Raw genomic sequence first — 24,474 nt, forward strand, 5'->3', positions numbered from 1 at the left:
TAATAGCCTGGCGGAGAAAGCTGGAGCAGCTCTCTCACCAGTCTTGGGCTCCTGCTCTTCTCATATGACTCAACCTCTCCCTGGATCCTCAGCCCCACTTCACTGGGCTCCTTCTGGATGAAACTTTTCCAAGTACACAAATCCTGAGGCTTACTATGTGGATTCGTTTTTATGGAAGATGTGTATCTAAGTCTCTAAGATGGCTTTGACAATCTCACCTACACACATCAAAAGTAAATGTTTAAAACATATATGTATAAAAATAAACATTTATTTTAGATGTATGAAATCTGCTTTAACTTGTAATATCCCTTAGCTGCCCTCTTGTCTGGACAGAGTAAACAATACTACTGGGTGCCTCTCCCCAGCCTGTCTGGCCAAATTTTCTCGTACTTCACTTTTTCCTTGACTTTTCTGGCCTCCACTCTTTGGACAGCTTCTCTTGGACTGCCAGTCCTTCCCTTCTCCATTTCAGACATTGCCAATGCTTTCTCTGGGTCTACTACTGAATTATGTAGGGCCATCAACATATAATAATAAAATAAAATAATAATAATAATGGAAAAGAAAAAATTCTTATATGGTAAATTATGCAATTGCATAAATAACAGGGCCTTGAGGATGGTTATGTACAGGACGGGTCATGCAGGGCTCCTACTCTCCCAGCTGAGGAGAAGGCCAACAGGACTGAGTGACAGCAAATTAAGACAGATTAATTTTTCCCCTTGAAGGATAAAATGAAGGAGCAGTAAGCAAATTTAGTACTAGTTTTCAGACCCAAGGAAATATGACAAATATGACTAATAGCTTCAGTGTATGTTACCAAACTCTTGACAATGTATGTAAAGTGCAAAATTATATTACCTTAATCTTAATCAATAGATCTTTTGCTGATCTATTGATCAGAACTATTTTATGAAGTGTTAGATCTTTAGCACTCAATGCTCTACAACACTTAATCTCCTCATATTAGACAACACCAAAAGCTTGTTTTAGTTAAAGTTCTAGAATGAAGTGCAGTATAAATAAGTCACACACGATGGAATTCAGCTGCATTTTTTGCATTCCAATTTATTTCCATCTTAGTGTTTATATTCTGATGATCTCCAACATGCTCAGCCAACTGTTTAATAAGCAAGATTGATGGGAAATCCATCGTGTTTCTTGAGAGCATTCCCAAAGAAAAATTAAGACCAAGTGTTGATTTATATGGCCCCTGCATGTTTTATGAAAATTATATCACATTAAACGAATTAAATGACAGAATCATAGAAATGTAGAACTTGAAGGGATATAGAGAAGTAATCAAGTCCAGTTGCTTGTGCTTTGGCAGGACCATGTAAACCTAGACCAGGGTCGGCAACCTTCGGCACGTGGCCCATCAGGGTAATCTGCTGGTGGGCCGCAAGACATTTTGTTATGCTGACCATTCACAACCACAGCCCCCCGCAGCTCCCAGTGTCCGCGATTCACTGTTTCCGGTCAATGGGAGCTGCAGGAAGTGGCAGGCCAGCACATCCCGCAGCTCCCATTGGCCGGGAACTTGTTTCAACTCTAGAGGTGTTCCCCCGCCTCCCCCAAAGTTGGATGAAATTACAGTATGTTTCATTATTTCAGCATGAAAGCAAGAACATAAGAATGGCCATACTGGATCAGACCAAAGGTCCATCCAGTCCAGTATCCTGTCTGCCGACAGTGGCCAATGCCAGGTGCCCCAGAGGGAGTGAACCTAACCGGTAATGATTAAGTGAGTTCTCTCCTATAGAATCATAGAATATCAGGGTTGGAAGGGACCTCAAGAGGTCATCTAGTCCAACCCCCTACTCAAAGCAGGACCAATCCCCAACTAAATCATCCCAGCCAGGGCTTTGTCAAGCCGGGCCTTAAAAACCTCCAAGGAAGGAGACTCCACCACCTCCCTAGGTAACACATTCCAGTGTTTCACCACCCTCCTAGTGAAATAGTTTTTCCTAATATCCAACCTGAACCTCCCCCACTGCAACTTGAGACCATTGCTCCTTGTTCTGTCATCTGCCACCACTGAGAACAGCCGAGCTCCATCCTCTTTGGAACCCCCCCTTCAGGTAGTTGAAGGCTGCTATCAAATCCCCCCTCATTCTTCTCTTCTGGAGACTAAACAATCCCAGTTCCCTCAGCCTCTCCTCATAAGTCATGTGCTCCAGACCCCTAATCATTTTTGTTGCCCTCCGTTGGACTCTTTCCAATTTTTCCACATCCTTCTTGTAGTGTGGGGCCCAAAACTGGACACAGTATTCCAGATGAGGCCTCACCAATGTTGAATAAAGGGGAACGATCACGTTCCTCGATCTGCTGGCAATGCCCCTACTTATACAGCCCAAAATGCCGTTAGCCTTCTTGGCAACAAGAGCACACTGTTGACTCATATCCAGCTTCTTGTCCACTGTGACCCCTAGGTCCTTTTCTGCAGAACTGCTACCTAGTCATTCGGTCCCTAGTCTGTAGCAGTGCATGGGATTCTTCCGTCCTAAGTGCAGGACTCTGCACTTGTCCTTGTTGAACCTCATCAGGTTTTTTTTGGCCCAATCCTCTAATTTGTCTAGGTCCCTCTGTATCCGATCCCTACCCTCTAGTGTATCTACCACGCCTCCTAGTTTAGTGTCATCTGTAAACTTGCTGAGAGTGCAGTCCACACCATCCTCCAGATCATTAATAAAGATATTAAACAAAACCGGCCCCAGGACCGACCCTTGGGGCACTCCGCTTGAAACCGGCTGCCAACTAGACATGGAGCCATTGATCACTACCCGTTGAGCCCGACGATCTAGCCAGCTTTCTTTCCACCTTACAGTCCATTCATCCAGCCCATACTTCTTTAACTTGGCAGCAAGAATACTGTGGGAGACCGTATCAAAAGCTTTGCTAAAGTCAAGGAATAACACATCCACTGCTTTCCCCTCATCCACAGAGCCAGTTATCTCATCATAGAAGGTAATTAGGTTAGTCAGGCACGACTTCCCCTTCGTGAATCCATGCTGACTGTTCCTGATCACTTTCCTCTCCTCTAAATGTTTCATAATTGATTCCTTGAGGACCTGCTCCATGATTTTTCCAGGGACTGAGATGAGGCTGACTGGCCTGTAGTTCCCCAGATCCTCCTTCTTCCCTTTTTTTAAAGATGGGCACTACATTAGCCTTTTTCCAGTCATCTGGGACCTCCCCCGATCGCCATGAGTTTTCAAAAATAATGGCTAATGGCTCTGCAATCTCACCCGCCAACTCCGTTAGCACCCTTGGATGCAGCGCATCCGGCCCCATGGACTTGTGCACGTCCAGTTTTTCTAAATAGTCCCGAACCACTTCTTTCTCCACAGAGGGGCTGGTCACCTTCTCCCCATACTGTACTGCCCAGTGCAGCAATCTGGGAGCTGACCTTGTTCGTGAAGACAGAGGCAAAAAAATCATTGAGTACATTAGCTTTTTCCACATCCTCAGTCACTAGGTTGCCTCCCTCATTCAGTAAGGGGCCCACACTTTCCTTGATTTTCTTCTTGTTGCTAACATACCTGAAGAAACCCTTCTCGTTACTCTTAACATCTCTTGCTAACTGCAACTCCAAGTGTGATTTGGCCTTCCTGATTTCACTCCTGCATGCCTGAGCAATATTTTTATACTCCTCCCTGGTCATTTGTCCAATCTTCCACTTCTTGTAAGCTTCTTTTTTGCGTTTAAGATCAGCAAGGATTTCACTGTTTAGCCAAGCTGGTCGCCTGCCATATTTACTATTCTTTCTACACATCGGGATGGTTTGTTCCTGCAACCGCAATAAGGATTCTTTAAAATACTGCCAGCTCTCCTGGACCCCTTTGCCCTTCATGTTATTCTCCCAGGGAATCCTGCCCATCTGTTCCCTGAGGGAGTCAAAGTCTGCTTTTCTGAAGTCCAGGGTCTGTATTCTGCTGCTCTCCTTTCTTCCTTGTGTCAGGATCCTGAACTCGACCATCTCATGGTCACTGCCTCCCAGGCTCCCATCCACTTTTGCTTCCCCTACTAATTCTTCCCTGTTTGTGAGCAGCAGGTCAAGAAAAGCTCTGCCCCTAGTTGGTTCCTCCAGCACTTGCACCAGGAAATTGCCATCCATCTCCACCCTCTGACAAACAGAGACTAGGGACACCATTCCTTACCCATCCTGGCTAATAGCCATTAATGGACTTAACCTCCATGAATTTATCTAGTTCTCTTTTAAACCCTGTTATAGTCCTAGTCTTCACAACTTCCTCAGGCAAGGAGTTCCACAAGTTGACTGTGCGCTGTGTGAAGAAGAACTTCCTTTTATTTGTTTTAAACCTGCTGCCAATTAATTTTATTTGGTAGCCCCTAGTTCTTATATTATGGGTACAAGTAAATAACTTTTCTTTATTCACTTTCTCCACACCACTCATGATTTTATATACCTCTATCATGTCCCCCATTAGTTTCCTCTTTTCCAAGCTGTAAAGTCCTAGCCTCTTTAATCTCTCCTCATATGGGACCCATTCCAAACCCCTAATCATTTTAGTTGCCCTTCTCTGAACCTTTTCTAATGTCAGTATATCTTTTTTTATGTATAATTGGGGTTATTTTTCCCAATGTGTATTACTTTACATTTATCCACATTAAATTTCATTTGCCATTTTGTTGCCCAATCACTTAGTTTTGTGAGATCTTTTTGAAGTTCTTCACAGTCTGCTTTGATCTTAACTATCTTCAGCAGTTTAGTAACATCTGCAAACTTTGCCACCTCAGATAAATCAAAACTAGAAATAAAACGCCATTCTATTTTTAAATGTACCCTCTTAAAGCCAGTTTAAAAATTGTATTTCTTTCCATTAAAATTAGGTTATAAATAGTTTTGAAAAGCTTTTCTATGCAAGGTATTTAAAATACCCTTCCCACGGGCCCAGTGGGTTTCTTGAAGTCTGCACAGCCTGTCTAAAAAGAACTACAGCTTTATTTTTCCACTGGTTTGGTGACCAGATGACAAAAAGTGGAACCAGAACCTTCTGGAATTAAATTGCATTACACAGTGACCTTCAATGCCCTTGCAAATTGTCATTCTTTTCAATTTTTGCAGTGTGTGCCTGCCCTATTATTATAACAACAACAACAAGATTTAGTAGTCTACACAATATATTGCGCAAATACCAAAGTACACATAAAAAGCGTATGCTATAAAAATACAAAACAGAGCTGGAGGATAGGGGAAAGGAGCACAACAGAGAAAGAAAGTGATCAAGGGGTAACTACCACGTTTTACTGATTTTTTTCGTTAGATAGATTATCTCCCAAGTACACCACAATCTAGGCACAGTCAGCCAATTGATTTCTTGTATGGATCAGTAAGCCAATATAAAGGCATTTGTCAAACTAAGTAACATTACATACAAAAAGTGTTAAAAGTATTTAGGTTGCAAAGGCAAGCATGCAAGTTAGAAAATGATAGATTTAGGATTGCTCTTGCAACCTTAGTTCAGCATCCTGGTCAACCTGTTCACTGAATTAGGCAGGTGTCATATGGAAAAAATTGAATGGGGTCATGTAATTAATGGTCATAACCATACGCAAGAGGCCAAATTACGGTTGCATGGACTACTGTAAATCTGACATTTTCAGTGCTTGACTTTGCAACCTACAAAATATCCTTTTAATTTAGTTTTTTGTAAGTAATGTCCTAGGATGTTTTAAAGAACAAAAGAAAAAAAAACAAATTCTGTTATGTAGAACTGCAGTAACCTCTTCAAGGTTTGAATCCTGAGTCTTCTGCACAATAGCACAGACTTCTACCACTTGAGATACAGGACTAACTACATTAGCTGGAAGATGTTATGCCAGACTCGGGGGGAATTGCTGTCACCATGTACAAAGGTTAACTTTTACTCTATGCAATTGAATTGTTACACAAGCACACATATTTATAAAATATACTATGTTAAAATAATTTAAGCCCCTAAAATAAATTATTTATAACAAAGATGGTTTTACTGCTATAATTTATCCTTTCCTACTTTTCAATAAACTGATGATATCTGTGGGCTGGTCTACACTGAAAATTTACATCAGCACAGCTATGAAAAATCCACACCCTTGAGAGACATAGCTGTCGACCTAATCCCCAGTGAAGCCAGTGTTACATGAATGGCAGAATTCTTCCATCAACCTAGATACCACCTCTTGTGGAGATGGATTAACTACAGCGATGAAAGACCCCAACTGTCACTGTAGCAAGTGTCTACAGAAGCGCAGAACTGCAGCTGTGGTGCTGTAACGTTTTAAGTGTACATATTCCCTAAATCAATTGTATTTGTTTCAATACGGTAAAAAAATTTTTTTTAAAAAATCCCATAATAAGGGCTGCATTCAAACAGGAAGAAAGCACCTGAAGGATAATAGGGTTATAAGGAATAGCCAGTATGAGTTTGTCAAGAACAGATCAAGCCAAATCAACCTGATTTCCTTCTTTGACAATGTTACTGGCCTAGTGGATAGGGGAGAAGCAGTAGATGTGATGTATCTTGGTTTTAGTAAAGCTTTTAACACAGTTTCACATGACATTCTCATAAACAAAGTAGGGAAATGTGGTCTAAATGAAATTACTATAAGGTGGATTCACAAGCACAACTGGTAGAAATACTGTACTCAAACCCAATAAGATTCACTTTCCTTTTGTTTAAAAAGGAGAGTAGCTCATCCAGATAACCAGGGCATGCAACTTGGTTCCATGGAGTACAGACTGATGTTATAGGCAGACAATGTCCTTTTGTATATATCCAAACTAGAAATCACTATTTTAACCCTCCTATCACCAATTCAAAAAATTGAGCAATAGATAGTTACAAAATAAATTGGGAAAAATCAAAAATATTGCAAATCTCCCGAATGTTATGTCATGAGGCTTTTTCCTCAATGGAATTTCCATAGGCAACCTGATGTAATTAAGTATGTAAGTATAAAAGTACCGAGAAACTTTAACTAGTGAAGATTACTTATTTGAAAGAGACAGGATTTAAAGTTATGATACAAATATGTGGCATCTTCTCTCCCTGAGCCTATGAGGAAGGTCAATACAGTAAAAATGAATATTTGGTTTAAGCTCCTCTATATTCTAAATGGCCTACCTCTATATATTCCTCTGTTTCATTTTAAAAAATGTACTAACATTATTAGAGCATTTCTGTGGGGCCCTGGTCAACACACATGACTATCATTTAAAAACCTCCAGCTCCCTAATGAGCTCCCAGCTCTTCAAAATTACTATTATCCTTCCATCATGTCACAGATGTCAAATTGGTTCCAGCATGCTAATACCCTTATACTTACATGGGTGGAAACTGAACAGGTATTAATGCATCTGCCTCCCCTGCAGGTCTGCTGAGTTTTTCTTTTTGTCTGATACAGAAAAATAGGGTGCCTGCAGCAGTGGCTGCGCAAAGGGTCTGGGCTGTCCTAGCTAAGAGGTACCCATTTAATCCTTGCTGTGCTCCAAAAGCACCTATATAGGGTAACCCAGACTTGAAAAGTGGGAAAAAAAACTTGGAGAAACTGGCTGAACAGGGGTATGATATGGATTTCCAACATTCAAGAAACAATATGACCTGCCACCCTTAGTTGAGTGAGTGTACTAACAACTAAAACACTTGCCAACTTATCAGTTTGGTCTGGATGCCCTAGGACTGCCATAGGCCCCAGCGCTACTAAGAACCACTGGAATGTTTCATACATTCCTCAGGCCCATGTCCACTATGTATGCTTTATTAATGCAGGGGAACTCCAGCGGTCTGGAGTTCTTTGTGAAAGTGTGCAAAGGGGAATTATCACAGCCCTTAAAAGTACCCCAATGGCAGAGCATATTATAGAACGTTAAAAATGCTTGTGTAGATCTCAGGCTATGCCTGATACAGCAAAAGATTTGATTCAAAATGTATTGGACCCAGGTTGCACGATCAAGGAGCCTTGTCCTCTGATGTTTGTTGATGCTGTAGTAAAAAAAAAAAGGAAAGGAACCCTGATATATATATGCTATGGACTGTCCAATAGCTAGGCAGCTGTGGAAGCAGGTGGACTCAAGAATGAAATTAGTTGTTGGCTTCTGCAACCAAAACTCAGTTGAAAATTCTAGTCCCAGGTTACGTACCTACATGCTGGTTTTCTCTCCACCACTAAGAACTTGTCTACATTGGCAATTTACAGCACCGCAACTTACTCGCTCAGGGGTGTGAAAACACCCCCCTCCCCCCGAGCGCAGCAAGTTCAGCACTGTAAAGCGCCAGTGTAAACAGTGTCCCAGAGCTGGGAGCTACACCCCTCGTTGAGGTGGTTTTTTTAGAGCACTGGGAGAGCGACCACACAAGGCATGTTAAAGAGCTGCCACGGCAGCGCGTTAGCATTCCCAGTGTAAAAACTAGCCCTAAGATTTTGGTTCAGAAATTTAACAAAAGTGGAGGAGTAGGCTTACGACCAGAATAGAGCAGTGATATTCCAACCTTCTGCATTAGCATCAAAAGAAAGAATAGCTCATTGAGACAGAGTAATTATAGGATTTAGAAGAAATTTTGAACCTGATTCTTTATACATTTGTATAAAGAATGCTGAGATAGCTCAAATAATGCCAGGGTTCCATTGCACCTACCCTTTCTGCTTTTTCCCTCCTGTATTTTCCCCCTTTTATTTGTTTGTTTGTATCTTTTTTTTGGTTACCACCAACCCTAACATGTTACGCCTGTGTAATACTGTCTGATTTTGTGTTGTATGATCTTTCAGCTTAGACCAGTTGTGAAACTGTGTAATTGCGTACCTTTATTGGATATCCTTGGAAAATGCGCGTTTGAGTAACATATACAAGCTGTAAATCAACTACCTTTTTCTATTTTTGTTTGTTTCTTCATGAAAATTCGTCAAAAATTTTATAAAAAGAAGAATAACCGAGTAGAGTCCTCACAAGCAAGTATATGAACACTAAAAACATTTCTGTAGTCTTACCTCAGCTCTCTTCAGCATCTCCCATTTATTCAGTATTTTCATGGCAAATACTTTATCTGCATTTTTCAGTTTTACTACTGCAACCTGGAAAACATAAATTGCAGATGAATAACCTAAAATAGGAAAATAAGTGGTTGCCAGAATAATCCTTTTTTGGAAATATGTAGACGGCTGAGTTGCTTTAATTTATTTTTGTTGTGATAGGATTTTGGACTCTTTGATTTATAACTTCACTCTGCGTACATGATGCCGTACCAAGCATTCATCATCACAAACCATGAAGAGTAATTTCACAGCTGTCCAGGGTATTTGTTCTGTAAAAGTTCTTAAGTTCCCCGTAAGCCTCCATTACATAAAAGTATATCCTTCTACATTACAATAGCTGAACACAGCTGAAAGATGGCACTTCTATCATACCATACTTCCTTTCCCCTCTATCCTATTACTGCCATATCATCACTGGATATGTTCCCAAAACTTGGAATAGTTATTGAACCCACTCTCTTCTATCACTGAACTAAATGGCTGCAGCGGCAAACAAGAAAGAGCTCCTAGTAACATAGTAGTCAGGTCCCAAAACCAAGGAACATTAGAATATCAGCGGGTACAACAAATTATTTACTGGAGATTTGCTATAGGATAAATCTTCTAGACCCATTTCAAAGAACGGGGGAAGCTATAATAAATAAAAATAATTAAGCATAATACTCTGCACTCCTATATCATTTTCCATATGAAGCTCTTTCTGAGGTCTCTTTACACCCCCATGACCTAGGGGAGTATTATCATCCCCATTTTATGGATGGGAAAACTTAAAAACAGAGACGTTATGATTCTTACTTAACATTTACATTAGGCATCATAGGTAAATTTGGCAATTTACCAAGAGAATAAACCCAAACTCCTTGTCTTGAGGATTTTACAATCTAGATTAGATACAATGTGACAAAAGCCAGGATGGGATCATATCAAGAAAGGGGCAGGGCAAGTGGGAGGTGGGGAAGTTTATACAAAACAAATTTATTATTCTTCTTGTTTTCACAATGTAGACATCATAGGTACAGTCCTGAGTTCCCTAGTTCAGATAAGACACAAAAACAAAAGGAAGTCTGAAGCAAAGCTAACAACAGAGCCCAGGACTCCTAACCTCCTGAGCCACAAAATTAACCTTCAAATATGAAAAGCTCAGTGCTTCATAAATTTTAAAATCCATACATCAATCTACCCCAATTCCCATTCCCTTGCAAAGAACGGCATACTCCCAGGGCCTAAGGAGAGAAAAGATTGTTTTTGTTTTGGTTGCAGACCAGGATGTTGTCACACAGATTAGCATCATCTTTACCCTGCAGGCTAGTGACAACACACACACACACAATATTATACATGGTTGAACACTACACTTTCTCCATCTCTTTCATATTCAGCAACCTGGCTACATGCCAGAGAAGTAATATCAGGAAAGAAAATGCAACAGATGCTGACAGCTTGATGAAGGAAATGTCACGCAAGGCTCTTTTCAACCCTTCTTCAAAGGTGGCACCAGCTGAAATAGCTTCATCAGGCTAGTATAGGTGCATGTTGAACTCCATTTACAGTTCTTGTTGATGTCTAAAGCAGAAACACACTCTCTCTCTAGCTAAACTATAAATTGGGTGGAACAGCTATTAATTCCCAGAGGTGCTGTGGTACATAAATCAGTCTTGCCCTCCATCACATCCCACCCCCTTGTGAAAATAAAATGCAATTCAAGAAGAAATGAAAAGAGGAGACAATGCAAGGATATCAGACCTCGCTATTAAAACTAGCTTCCACACTAAATTTTTTAAAGGCTACCCCCAATAAAGGTCAGGCATATGAACCTAGGTTCCCATACAAAGATTCATTCAAAAAATATTGATTCTAAGGCCAGAAAGGACCACTGTGAACACCTAGTCTGACATATTGCAAAACCAGGCATAGAACTTCCCCAAAATAATTCCTGTTTGAACCACAGCAGGTCTTTTTAGAAAAACTTCCAGTCTTGAGTTAAAAATTGCCCAGTGATTGAAAATCCACCACAACCTTCAATTTAGATTCATATTCATAAACGACTTTCAGGTCCAGACTTGGGATTTCTCAAGACTTGCTCAAATTTGGTACTGAAAAATTTTTAGATTCCTTGTCAGTTTCATAGCTGTCCCAGGGTTCTCAATAGCAGTGTTGAAACTTACTAGTTTCAGTTTCACTCTTTGATTCTTGAGAAATCTATGAGCAGTACCAAAGGCAGTGAAGCTGGATATCTCACTCAGGAAGACAACAGTGCATCAGTTTATATTTTTTTCATATTTGGAAGGTGACCTTTACAACCATAATGGCTAGAAAGTTTCTCTTTTGTTTTAAGAAGAGGTTAAATACTGCAGAAATTAACGAGTTAAACCCCTTCATTTACCAGGGAACCCTTCTGCTTGGCACTAGTAAAAAAGTAAGTGGACTTTTAAAACTCTGTCAAGGAGTTAGGTGCTTCAAAATTGGCCCATAGTGGTGGCTGTTAATGATCCAGGGCCTAAGCAGGTCTGCTACGATTTTCAAGGCGGGCTAAAGGAGTTAGATCTCCAACTCCCATTGACTTTCAATGGAACTTAGGCACCTAACTCCCTTTGATCCATTGGAAAATCCCAACCATTGCATGTCGAGTGATCCCTACCCCAGCTAACCTGGGAAACAAGAGGGCATTTATTATCAGTTTGGGTTTTTTGGTAGCTTCTGTTAGAAAAATACTTGAAGAAGCAAAGAGAAACATGCCTACATACAGTGTAGAGATCAGAAGCCTAGCTAATGAGGGGCAGAAGCAGTTTGACAGTATGCCAGGGAGCATTACTGTTTGTGGGAAATATGTAAAACTGTTGGAAGAATGAAAGAGAAAATAAAATCCAACTAAAACCAAAATGTTTACATCAGCACATACCAAACATTTTTCAGTGGCCTGCTCACAGAAAAAAAATAAATTTAAAAAAAGTTTAAATGTCCAGTTTTAATAAGTTCCAGGAACCAGACATTTTATGATGAATAGAGGGGAGTGATTATCAGTTCTCTCTTTCTTTGACAGTTAAAAACATTCTTTGAGGATAGCAGAGCATCAAAAAGGCCCTTTGTGTATGTGTTTGCGTGTATATATGTATTACATATGCTATCTATACACACACACACTCCCTAGTGTCTATATAATGTGTCAGAATTTTATTATAATTTAGATTAGAAACAATAGCAGCCTTGTTGATTACTATTTAAGTGGCACCACTGTGTTTCATGTTGCACAATGCACAGTAAAAGCAAACTCTTTAGATCAAGGAGCTTACCATGTAACTAGATAGACAACACAAAATACAGTACACCCAAAGGAAGTTACTCTCCATAACCAACACAGTTTTAAACATGACTTTGTACATGAAGTAGACAGAATAAGTTTTATCTAGAGACATAGTAGAAGATTTACATAAAATAAATGTTATAAGGTTGCTTGGTACAGATTGACCACGTCTAGTAGAAAAATACGTTGTGCTTTTTAAAACATGTTAGCTAACCATATTTTAACTAACATAATTTTAGACAGGGCAAATTATGTTTTAAAACATGTTAACTGGTTGTGACCAACCCTAGGAGTTGATCACAACCTGCTAACACATTTTTAAAGATAACTTCATAGCGTTTAAAGCCATAAGGGACCATTATGGTCATCTAGACTTACCTGCTTCATAACACAGGCCTGACACACTCTGTGCCCCAGAAAGACACACTGCATCCCATATTCACCATTGGTGATATAATTATATGTTTTGTACAAAGTATGTCTTGTGAGGTATCATTTTAAAAGTCTTAATCTGTTGAACATTAATATCCTATTAAGTGGTATGTGCTACCATTGTATATGAAGTTATGAAGTTTTGCTATGTATGTGCCACTGAAACATGTTCTGAGGTTGGGAACACCCAACAATCAGCCTTTCAGGTACAATAACTCCTCACTTAACATCATCCCGGTTAATGTTATGTCGCTGATCTATTAGAGAACATACACATTTAAAGTTGCGCAATGTTTGCTTATAATGTTGTTTGGCCGCTGACTGCTAGCAGGTGAGGGCTTGGAACTAGAGTGGGCCGGCAGCCCCATCAGCTCCCCTCCAGCTCCTCCCACCCAACAGTGAGCCCTGTGGATCAGCAACTCCCCCCTCTCTCCCCGCAGCAATCAGCTGTTTCGCGGCACTCAGGAGGCTCAGGGGGGAAGAACGAGGTGCACAGGTTCCCCCTCCCTCCCCGCACCTCCCGCCCGCAGCAATCAGCTGTTTTGCAGCATTCAGGAGGCTTGGGGGGAGTGGAGGAGCAAGGGACGTGGCACGCTTGAGTGGAGTCGGGGCGGGCCTGGGGCAGAGCTGGGGGTTGAGCACCGTCCGGCATCACATTCAGTTTCTGAAGGGAAGTGTTTGCAGCTGCTGCCATGTGTCTATTGTCTCCTCTCCCTCCTGCCTCCCTCGGTGCTGCCTTGTAGAGTGTGAGGCTACATTAACAACAATGTGTTAATCCTGGAGGGCTCAGCCGTGTGCTAGTTCATCATTTAGCAGCAAGGCATTCCCTGGGAAATATCTCACCTGATATCAACACGGTTGCTTTAGGAGAAACTCAGAGAGCTCATGAGCAGGTTTCTCAGACAATCCTCTGATTAGAACTTGTTTAAAACTTATACTGTATATAATGTCTTTTGTCTGGCGAAAAAGTTTTCCCTGGAACCTAACCCCCCACCCCATTTACATTAATTCTTATGGGGAAATTGAATCCGCTAAACATCGTTTTGCTTAAAGTCACATTTTTCAAGAACATAACTACAACGTTAACCGAGGAGTTACTGTACAACTATAAAAAGGCCAAATGGCCCATTGAGAAGAATACAAATGCTCACAAGGATTACACCAGGAAGTGTGAACAATAGAAACAGAGATAGAACTCCACAATGGGAACTGTTTGACTCAGATCACAGCAAAAGATCTTTTCAGCAAGATGGAAGAAGCTATAAAAGGGGGAAGTGACATCACCACTGGGCCTCACTCCTCACACGTGGAACACCTGTAAACACATAAGGGACAAAAACTGAACTGGGGGACGTGCTGGTCCCAGGTGGGAAGGACGGAAGCCTGCCTGTGTATGGAAGTTTGGTGGACTGTTTGTATTATTTAACAGAGTGAAACACTACTTGAGTCAAATCCAATCCAGTTTAGAGAACTTAGATTGCAGTCTTGGTTTATTTCTTATCGTAATCTATTTTGACCTGTTTGCTATTACTTATAATCTCTTAAAATCTATCTTTTTGTAGTTAATAAATTTATCTTATATTTTACCTAGAAACAATGTGGTTTGAGTGAAGTGCTTGGGGAAAAATCTCAGCTCAGTTAACAAAAGCTTGTGTATTGTCCTCTCCGCTTTAAGGGAGGGTCGGACTGGGTAATAACTCATATACTGGTCAGGCTTTTGACCAGGGCAAGACGATATAGCTCTGGGGTCCTAGGCTGTGGAGATGGAGGGTGAGATGGCTGGAATCGCTCTATTGTTAGCTAACGAATGGTGGAGGAGAAGCTGTCATGTAACTGCAACTGGGTGCGTCCCTGCCTATGTAAAGGTTTGTGCGAATGCAGGACCAAGAGCGATCTGCAGCTTGTCACACCAGCACAGTGTGAGAAGGAGCCCAGGCTGGTGAGACAGAGGATTCAGCAATATCCCAGTTCCAGGTTGCACCCCTGGAGGGGGGAGGGGGAGAACCCATCATAAGGCCATAGAAACTTACCCTGTGTTTTCTGCATCAAACCCATCATCTCTTTTTGTGCTATAGCACAGAGGTTCTCAACCTTGTTCTTTCTGAGGCCCCTCCAACATGCTATAAAAACTCCATGGCCCACCTGTGCCACAATAACTGGCTTTCTGCCTATAAAAGCCAAGGTTGGCATTAGTGGGTAGCAAGCTGGGCAATTGCCCGGGGCTCCATGCCACAGGAACCCCATGAAGCTACATTGCTCAGACTCCAGCTTCAGCCCCGGGTGGCAGGGCTCTGGAACCTGAACTCCAGCCATGTGCGATGGGGATTTGGCTTTCTGCCCTGGGCCCCAGCAAGTCTAATGCAGGCCCTGCCCTCCCTGCCCTCCCCTGAAACCTGCTCTAGGCCACCTAGAGGGCCCCGGACTCCTGGTTGAGAACCACTGCTATAGCATCTCTTTTAGAAAGACACCCAATCTTGACTTAAACTGCAAGTGATGGAGAATTCCTCTTGTCTGATGCCCTATTCCTCTTCAAATCATGTCAATAACCTAGATTATAAATTCCTCAATGCAAGGATTGTGTCTTTACAGAGAAAATAATGTGGTATTTATGCCTAAAGTGCTATGTAAAAGTGTTAAATAATAATAGTTACTAGGCAGTTGTGGCACCACCTATAGAAGTGTGCAAGGAAAGCTTAGATTTATTTATTTATTTATTTTAAATCTAGCATAAATTTCTTCCTGCTTCATGCAAATGACAGACAAATGAGTGCCTGTCATTTATGCTAAGATTCAACTGGAATGCTGAAGGTTGGTTGCAGTATTAGGGCCCTGTTCTGCTGCCATTCCACAACTAGAATTGCTACAGAGATGGCTCATCACAGAGTTTCTAGGTTTATCATTCCAGTCTGCAATGCGGAAGGAGTCCCACATTTCAAATTTACACTGTGGGTTTTGTATGGGGACTGAGCCCTTCCATTCCATTAATATTACTGGGAGATGTGTCTGAATCTTAGTGCTAAAAATGTACCCTACGGTGTAGAAATATTTTTTTTTTAATAGAATAAGAGCGGATTATAGTCAGATGTAAAATAACATGTCAGTTACACTCTCAAACTGCCTGGGAGAGTTAGAAGAAAGGTCCTAACAACAAAGCTGTTGCCCAGTTTCAGCATAGCTTGTTAACATTTCTTTTTACTGAAGACCAAAACATTAAAAAAGACAAATTCCAAAGTCTTTTAAAAAGACACTTTTATGCATTGCTCTCCAGGAGCATTACATGGAGTTACCTGATTACTGTCCTTTATGGAAGACAGGTGTCAGGAACTAAATAGGTTGATGGTATCCCTTTAAGGCAAGATGATTTTTTTTTTAAATACTAAAGAAAGTCTAGAGCAGGTGTCTGCAACCTTCGGCATGCGGCCCATCAGGGTAATCCGTTGGTGGGCCACGAGACATTTTGTTTACGTTGATCGTCCGCAGGCACAGCCCCCCGCAGCTCTCAGTGGCCGTGGTTCGCCGTGCTGGCCGCTGCTTCCTGCAGCTCCCATTGGCTAGGAATGGCAAACCGCAGCCACTGAGAGCTGCGGGGGGCTGTGCCAGCAGACCATCAATGTAAACAAAATGTCTCGCAGCCCACCAGCGGATTACCCTGATGGGCCACGTGCCAAAGGATGCCGACCCCTGGTCTAGAGCCACCCTATGTGCAGAATCTCCGTATTAGTGTCTAAAGCTGACAGTAGATGATGGTGGGGAAAATTATGCTTTAGTTATGAGCTAGAGAGAGTAGTCAACTGAAGCAGGAGCAAAAGGGAGTAGAGGTGGGCATCTGCAAAGATGGGCTCCCCTTGATAATATCTTACAGAAGAAAAATTACTTTCTGTGCATCAAGCGGAAAGGTGTCTGCAAAGAGAAATTGAATACAGTTCCCTAGATCTCCTTGGACGCAAGTGCTTATAGGGCTGAAACACCTTCCAGTTCTCAGAGGTAGAGAGGAATACACCACGCACTCGGAGAGGGAACTCTGACTCCAAATGCAAAATTTCCTGATCTCCACAAAGATAGCCGGCGTAGGAGATGATTTAGGATTCAATACATATGGTCCTGAGAATAGATTGCAGAGAATAAAAATCCCAGTTCCTTTAACATATCCCAGTGGAACAACAGATTAAATAAATGTAATGTACTTGCTCCTGGTAGCATTGCAATGTGTATCTGCTGTGTGATAGTTCTCAGATTTTAAAGATGTATATGGTGGTGGTGGTAGCAGTAGCAGGGACCTACATTAAAGGTAAAAATTACAGTTCCTTTAGTAGCAGCCAGGGGCGGCTCTAGCTTATTTGCCGCCCCAAGCACAGCAGGCAGGCAGCTTTCGGCGGCATGCCTGCGGGAGGTCCGCCGGTCCTGCGGCTTTGGCATACCCACCGCCAAATTGCCGCCAAATCCATGGGACCGGCGGACCTCCCACAGGCATGCCTCCAAAGGCTGCCTGACTACCGCCCTCGCAGGGTGCCCCCCGCGGCTTGCCGCCCCAGGCACGCGCTTGGAGCGCTGGTGCCTGGAGCCGCCGCTGGTAGCAGCTACAGAAACTAAGACGTCCATGACTCTAGGCAAGCGTAGCTTAATTCTTACCCATGAAAAAAAATAAATGTCCTTGTAGCCCCCTCTTCCCTGCCACCCAAATAAGGTATATGCTCTCCAGAGGAGCCATCATACAGACCCCAAATCACAGGTCTGTATGATGGCTCCTCTGGAGAGCATATACCTTATTTGGGTGGCAGGGAAGAGGGGGCTACAAGGACGCAAATTGGGAGGAATAGAAAGGGAATAGTTCATGTTTCTAAAATGCTTGGATTAAAACATATACTGTAACAATTAAAAGTCACAGATTATATCTATTCTGAAAAAGAGATAACATGAGCCACAAATATTTCCATCTTTCACAATACACTTCCAAGACCACCCTGAAGGGCAACATGATTGACCTTATCTACCGTTAAAATACTAAAAATTGCGAGGGGGGAAACCCCTTCTAAACAAAACATCATTAAGTGTTTAGTAAAGTGCTCATTTGACAGTCCCAGTTCAACAGCACAGCTTCAGACCAAAGGACCCTCAGGCTGGGTGGAAACCATAGAATCCATCCATCATCATCAATGTTTTCTACGCACAAAAGAAAATTGGGAAAATCCTTTTTCCTGACAAAACTATGATTTAAAAAAAAAAAAAAAAAAAACCTACGCAGATCAATGAGAAACTGAATATCATCTGTCTCCTGAATAAGGACTGGGCTCTGCAGGCACAAAGACCGTGGTGCTTCCACAGCTATCCACCATGGAAAGCCAATTTAAGTGTGGGCAGAGATCTTTTTGGTGAAAAAAAAGTAATAGTAAAATTATGATTTATCCACATCTATCCTCATTTGCTCATCAAAATAAGAAATGTAAATTAAAAACAGACAGAAGACCAATGACTTGCTGTGTAACTTTTTCAAATCACTTAACCATTCTGTGCTTAGTTTTCCCATATGCAAAATGGAAGCAACACTTACTCAACTTCGTAAATCACTTTAAAATCTTCAGATAAAAAGTACAAAAAGACAAATATTCCCTACCCTGTAAATTTTCTATTTTTGAAATCTTCTGTACCAGACCAAATGCTTGGATTAGTGGCCTTAATACAGATTTTTAAGGTGATCTTCTGGGCATCAGCCTGCATCTTTGCCAACCATTCTGAAATAGACGTGAATGCTTTCACATATATGGACTTTGGCAAACAGTTGCTACAGGCAGGCACGAATAGCTTCTGTACCCAAATATATGAACTGGCTTGGGAGGTCACAAGTGGAGGTGATCAGAATTTTTTTTGACAAATGCAGATTTGTGGAACTTGAAATGTTTTGTGAAAATACTTCAAGTTCAATGAATTTTTGTCCCTGCCTGCATCCCTACCAACTCACTTAGTAGTATTTCTGTGTATTTCTAGATTACCTATATTTCAATATCTTGGTACCAATAAACTTTCTGACTGTAGAAGATTTTCTGTAGTACATGCAATGTTAAAAAAAAACAAAAAACACACTTACCTCCCCAAAAGCTCCTCGACCAATCACCTTCAAGATTTCAAAATCTTCTTTATGTAGTCGCATCTGTTTCACCTTAGAGGTAAAAGGTTTGGCTGAAACAAAGGAAAATATCAATCATTAAAAAATAGGTAACATTAATAATATAAAATATTAAGGTATAAGAGCCCTGAAAATAACAGAACATTTTGCATATATACATCTATTCCCTACAGTAATATTACAAAATATAAAGCTGAAACTAATGACCAATAAGAGCTAAGCCAAACTTTCTGTCTGCTTTGAAAGGAAATTTATGGAGTACATATTTTTTACAAATAGAATCAAGCCGCCTATATCCTTCTATATCTCTTATAAATCCACACAGTGATTTTCAATATAGTAGGTTTTCAAGTGTTATAGACTGGTATGTCTGGTTGTGAAAATATAGTATGGTAAAATTATTACATCACTCTGGACAGAAATATGCTAACTTCTACATTAGCTCAATATTAATGATCAATATTTTACTCTAAGGAAAATTGAAGTGCTGATGAAAAGATGCTGGACTGCTAGCACTGTCCCATGAGGGTATATCAATAGATACTTGCTGAGAGATCACTACTTTATGTGCAAGGGTTAATAAATTAACCTTTAAACCTTGGTTCAGTATGTTTGCTTGGGGTTTTTTGCTTTGACCTCCATTTCTGTCCAAACTCTCTTTCTAAGCCATATATTTTTACTGTATTATATTTTATTTTAATTTGATGACCAAACTTGAACAAAACATTTCACACACAGGTAATTCTAGTGTTTATATATATTATATTTTTGGTATTTTTTCCAGAGTCAAGTTTATAAACAGCAGACTTTTTCCAAAAGAAAATTTGAATCCAGGCTGATAATATGTACACTAAGTTTGAGACCGACACAAATTAGGTGAACTGAAATGTTTTAGATATAAATATTTTAAAACCTTTTAGATCCCAAATGATTAAGAGCATATGTGCAGACATAAACGTTACAAATATATTTAAAAACCATTATCTAGTATGCCTCAAGCATTATATAGATTTCATTTATAATTTTGCAAGTTTTAATTATGTAACAGCACCTACAGCTATGGAAAGGCAAGATAAACATTGCCATGAGAATGAAGTAAGTAAAAATGACTATTTTAAATCAAGTCTACCTTAAGTTACGTGCCAAGACTCATGTTTAGAATTCTGTATTGCCCCTCTTAAGTTGAACTCAGCATTAACATAAAGAGAATGCAGGGAAACACTTTGGTCTGCATTCTTGTTTGGTATTAACTCTTCCAAGAGAAACACAGAAATCTAGCTGCACGTCTCGACAGGTAATAACAGACTGTTTATCCCCTATATCCATGTGCAGAGGGGATCCTCTGCATGTGGAACACCTCCTTTCTAACTTAGTGTGCTAACCTCTCTCCCCAAAATCCCATGGGCAATAAAATGAAAAGGTAAATTCTCAGGATGCAATGCTTAGAGCCATGGAACCCTCCCACTGAAGGGCAAAGCCCTACCAAATAAAAGTTCTGGGGAAAATTCCCTGGAGGGGAACTTCATTGATCCACCGACATTTAAACACTCATGATCTTCAAAGGACTTTACAAATATTAGTGTTGTGATTCCTCCAGTCTTTAAAAGCTGAACTCCAATTGAGGATTATGAAATCAGAAGAATTTTAGGAAAACTGATACTGTCTCTCTTTCAGTCCCACACCATGTGTTATCAATGGCCTACCCATCTAATTTTTACATCTTCTGCACCCCATCCTGGCTAGCCATCTGCATGTCCTCAGGGAGACATGAGCCATGTCTCTTTGAGAAACATTATGTAAATGAATTAACTTATTAAGGTAAAAAAACCCACTTGTTTTGAAATATTTTGTTTTATAAAGCAATTATTTGAATTCTTATCAATTCATACAATAGAAATTCCATTACTAATTCAGGATCTATTATTTAAGAGGAAGGGTGATCTAGAATATAGGGAACTGGAATGGGATTTAGCAGAAGTAGGTTCAATTCCCGGCTCCACCATAGACTTATTCTGTGCTCTTGGATTAAACACTTAAGATACTTTGATCTAGATTCACAAAAGGACTTAGACACTGGGTCCCACTGTGATTCACAACCCCTCCACTGTCCCAAGCTGCCACCAAACCCTGTAGGGAACTAAACTCACTCAACTCAGAACTCACCTACCAGACTGGACACCATATACAAACTCGCACAAAACTGCCAGAGGACCTTCCTCATAAGTTGGGATCTGGGAGATCCTTGGTGCAAGTCCCCACTCTGCCTGATGGAAAAAAGGGATCTGACCAGGGATCTGCCACCTCTCAGGAGAGTGCTCTAACCACTGGGCTACAGGATATTCTGATGTGGGGGCTCACTCAATCTGTCCTATTTAGGCTAGTCCACTGTGGATAAATAACGAAAGAGTCACTTGGCTAGAGACAGACTGAGTAAGCACAAGAATGACTCTATAGCTTGGTGATTAAAGCAGTCTCCTGGGAAGTGAGATACCCAGAATTCAGTTCCCCTGCTCCAATGACTATTTGAATTATTCATTCATAGTGGAACTGTTTCAACAGGAGAGACTAATGGACCCCCCCACATCAGAATATCCCATAGCACAGTGATTAGAGCACTCAGCTGAGAAGTGGCAGATCCCTGTTCAAATCCTGCTCAGGTGGAATGAGACTTTAACTGAGGGTCTCCCTAACCACTAAGCCAGGTTTTTCTGAATCCCATTCTTAGGCACCTATTTCTCCCTCATTCAATGTATAAGGAGCTTAGGCACCTAACTCAGGCTTCATGAATCCCAATGATTTTCTAGGTGCCTAAATGTCAGGCATGGTGACACTCACTGTCACCACCCAAGTAGTCCCTTACCTTACAAGTGTGTCAAGAGGATAATGAGATGCCTACATATTAAAGTGACGAGGACCACACAAGTACCTGGACAGATAGACGGGAAAATGGCACGTTCCTCTAAACCAGATAAGCTCTCTTAGCTGTACACATATAGGGTTTGAAGATGCAGATAGGTGGGCATGTCAAAATGATGGTTAAGATTTAAAAGGGACATTTGAAAATATGGCTAAAAAAATCTTTTCAGATTGATTTAATGGGATACTGTATGCATTAAAAGGTATGTGTGGGCAGATTCATTTGCAGGATCAGGGACTAGAACTGTGAAAGGAGTTTAAGTGGAAACAGTAATTGCTTTTTCAGTACAAGAACAACAAGGTGCCATTGCACAGCTGTCATAAGTTGGCCACACATATGCTAAATAAAATAAAATCCAATTTGGATTCTCCTGGCATTTCTGAAAGAGATTTTTTTTTTAAATAAAACACTGGTCTGAATCAATCTAGATGGAAAACAAATATTTAAGTGTCCAGCTAATCATTTCATTTTATTTAAATTTAAGACAGATAGAGATTATACAGACATAAAAACCTGCTCCAGGGCTTTACAAAATCCCTCTCCAAAAAGAAAGTAGCACAAAATGATAAGCTAAGAAATTCGGTTTTAGATACTTTCCCTTTTTGAGAAAAACAGACACAAACTTCAACAAAATGAAAAGTCAATTCTGAGATTTGATAAATAAGTGAGACAACTAAATTCATAAGTGCTCCAAATGTCATCTGATAAACAAGACACAGACCTGTTAATAAAATTAGCTTGTTCAAAGAAGAGAGGCACCCACTGTATTCATCAATTAAACTGATGTCCATGCACAATATCAGTGAAAGCAGACTGCAATGAGTGTCTTGTTACAGAACATAATAGATATTATAGGGATCCATGAACCCATAGCAGAACAGACTTTAAAATGTGATTCTACTCTATTACAATGACAACATCAGCAACTTCTAACTAAAATTCAAACCATTCCACTTCAAATGCAGTTTTAAAGTTTCAATCCGAGAAAGAGTTCGCCACAAAGCTCTTAGTTAGGCTCTGAAATTAAGGGTTTGGCATTAGATATAGGTAATTTCATAGCCTCATCAAATTTCTTCTCAAACTATAGCGATTTTCACAATTAAAAAACGCACCCAGTGAAGACAGCACAAAAAGTTAAGGTTAATTATATTTTATCCTGTGAATGCCATTCCTTTTCGAGGCAAAATTACTTTGCTCATTTAAGTTAGTTGCTTTTTTTTTTATTCCAGAAGGATATCGACTGCTTCAGAATTCTGTTTCTCGTATACTTCAGTCCTACTGAAGTAAATAAGAATATTTTAAGACAATGGGATTTGGTCCTACAGCAGCAGTCCCCAAACTTTCCAGGGTCATGCCCCCTTACCCCTGTGCCCAATCAAAATTTCTAATTTTTATATATATATACACACACACACAAACACACACTCAAGTACTAGTAGTAAGGTCTAATGCCCCAAGCTTGCAAAGACTTACATATGGGATTAATTTTAATGATGTGAGTAGTCCCCCTGAGTTCAGCATGTACTTGTCTTTGCAGGTTCAAAGCCTAAAAGGGAAATTTTAAGCTAAGTATTACACTGAAACTCATATTTCCTCAGACATGGCCACTTTCTGATCGTAACCCTCCTTCATCCTGCATTCTTGCAAGTGCACAGGGGGCCTGTGACTATCTACCACACAGCACTACAACTTCTAAATGCTCAATATTACTTGCATCCATGTAGGACTTCCAGTTACATGAACTTCAGAGCAACAACTCTGCACACTTTGCTGTATGCTACACAACTAAGTCCTCAAACAAAAAAATGACTGAATTTTCTGTTTGAAGACAGAAAAAAAAATTGCAGTAGGTGTATGTTGGACTACCAAGACAACAACCTCCACGGTTAGCTAGGTAAATCCTGACAGTGCATTACCTTTTTATTATGAAACAATTCTATCCCAAGAGGGTTACAATACCTTCCCCTATTACAAAGCATTGCATTAAGGAATTATAATAAATATTATTTTTAAAATGTAGTCACATCAACTTTACTTTCTCTTTCTGTTGAGCTCATTGCATGCCACAATGCAAGGTCAGGGCTCCATTTCAGAGGTTGCAGAGACTGAACTTGTTGCCAGGTTTTCTAAAGCCAAGGGTTCCGTAGACAATATACGTCTTCCACCCACTCTGTTTTTAAACCTTTTTATATCTTAAACCATTTTTTGAATAGTTGAGCTGAAACCAAAACATGATTTCTTATTGGCCAAGCATAAATTGGATTATACTACGTCATTTGAAATATTTTAACCAATGTAAAGATGTCAATGTCATTGTTCAAATATTTTTCAATAAATAAAAAGCACCCCATTAAAAGGGTTGGGTTTTTTATGTTGAAGAGAGACTGACTACAAATGAAGGAACCGTTCGTGATATCAGTGATTTTTGACCATTATAGGCCTAGCTGGAGTACAACGTAAAATATCTTGTTAACAAACACCAACATAGCTGTTTAAACCACCAAACAATTGTTCACTTTTCACTGTAAGGAAAGGCCTGTCATTCTTTAATTATTATATTTTGGAATTTTCCAGGGTTCCCATAGGGATACTGGAAAAATAAAGATCACTAGGTCTATTCATGTAAAAACACAACAGACAAAAATAGGTTTAGGCTGTATATAG

The 24,474-nt window shown here is 40.4% G+C and overlaps 1 protein-coding gene across 7 annotated transcripts in view; it reads right to left on the reverse strand.

The window, feature by feature from the left end:
- The window catches only part of CDC42BPA (CDC42 binding protein kinase alpha), a 339,222-nt gene that overhangs the window by 209,214 nt on the left and 105,534 nt on the right, over window positions 1–24,474 (reverse strand). For all 7 annotated transcript variants that reach the window (XM_054023831.1, XM_054023829.1, XM_054023836.1 and 4 more), the window contains exons 2-3: window positions 18,855–18,946; window positions 8,995–9,078 (exon numbers count right to left, since the gene is read on the reverse strand). In XM_054023831.1, coding sequence (XP_053879806.1) covers window positions 8,995–9,078; window positions 18,855–18,946 — 176 coding nt within the window. The remainder of the gene's footprint in view (window positions 1–8,994; window positions 9,079–18,854; window positions 18,947–24,474) is intronic.

Source organism: Malaclemys terrapin, chromosome 3 (genome assembly GCF_027887155.1).
Source record: "Malaclemys terrapin pileata isolate rMalTer1 chromosome 3, rMalTer1.hap1, whole genome shotgun sequence".
Taxonomy (NCBI): domain Eukaryota; kingdom Metazoa; phylum Chordata; order Testudines; family Emydidae; genus Malaclemys; species Malaclemys terrapin.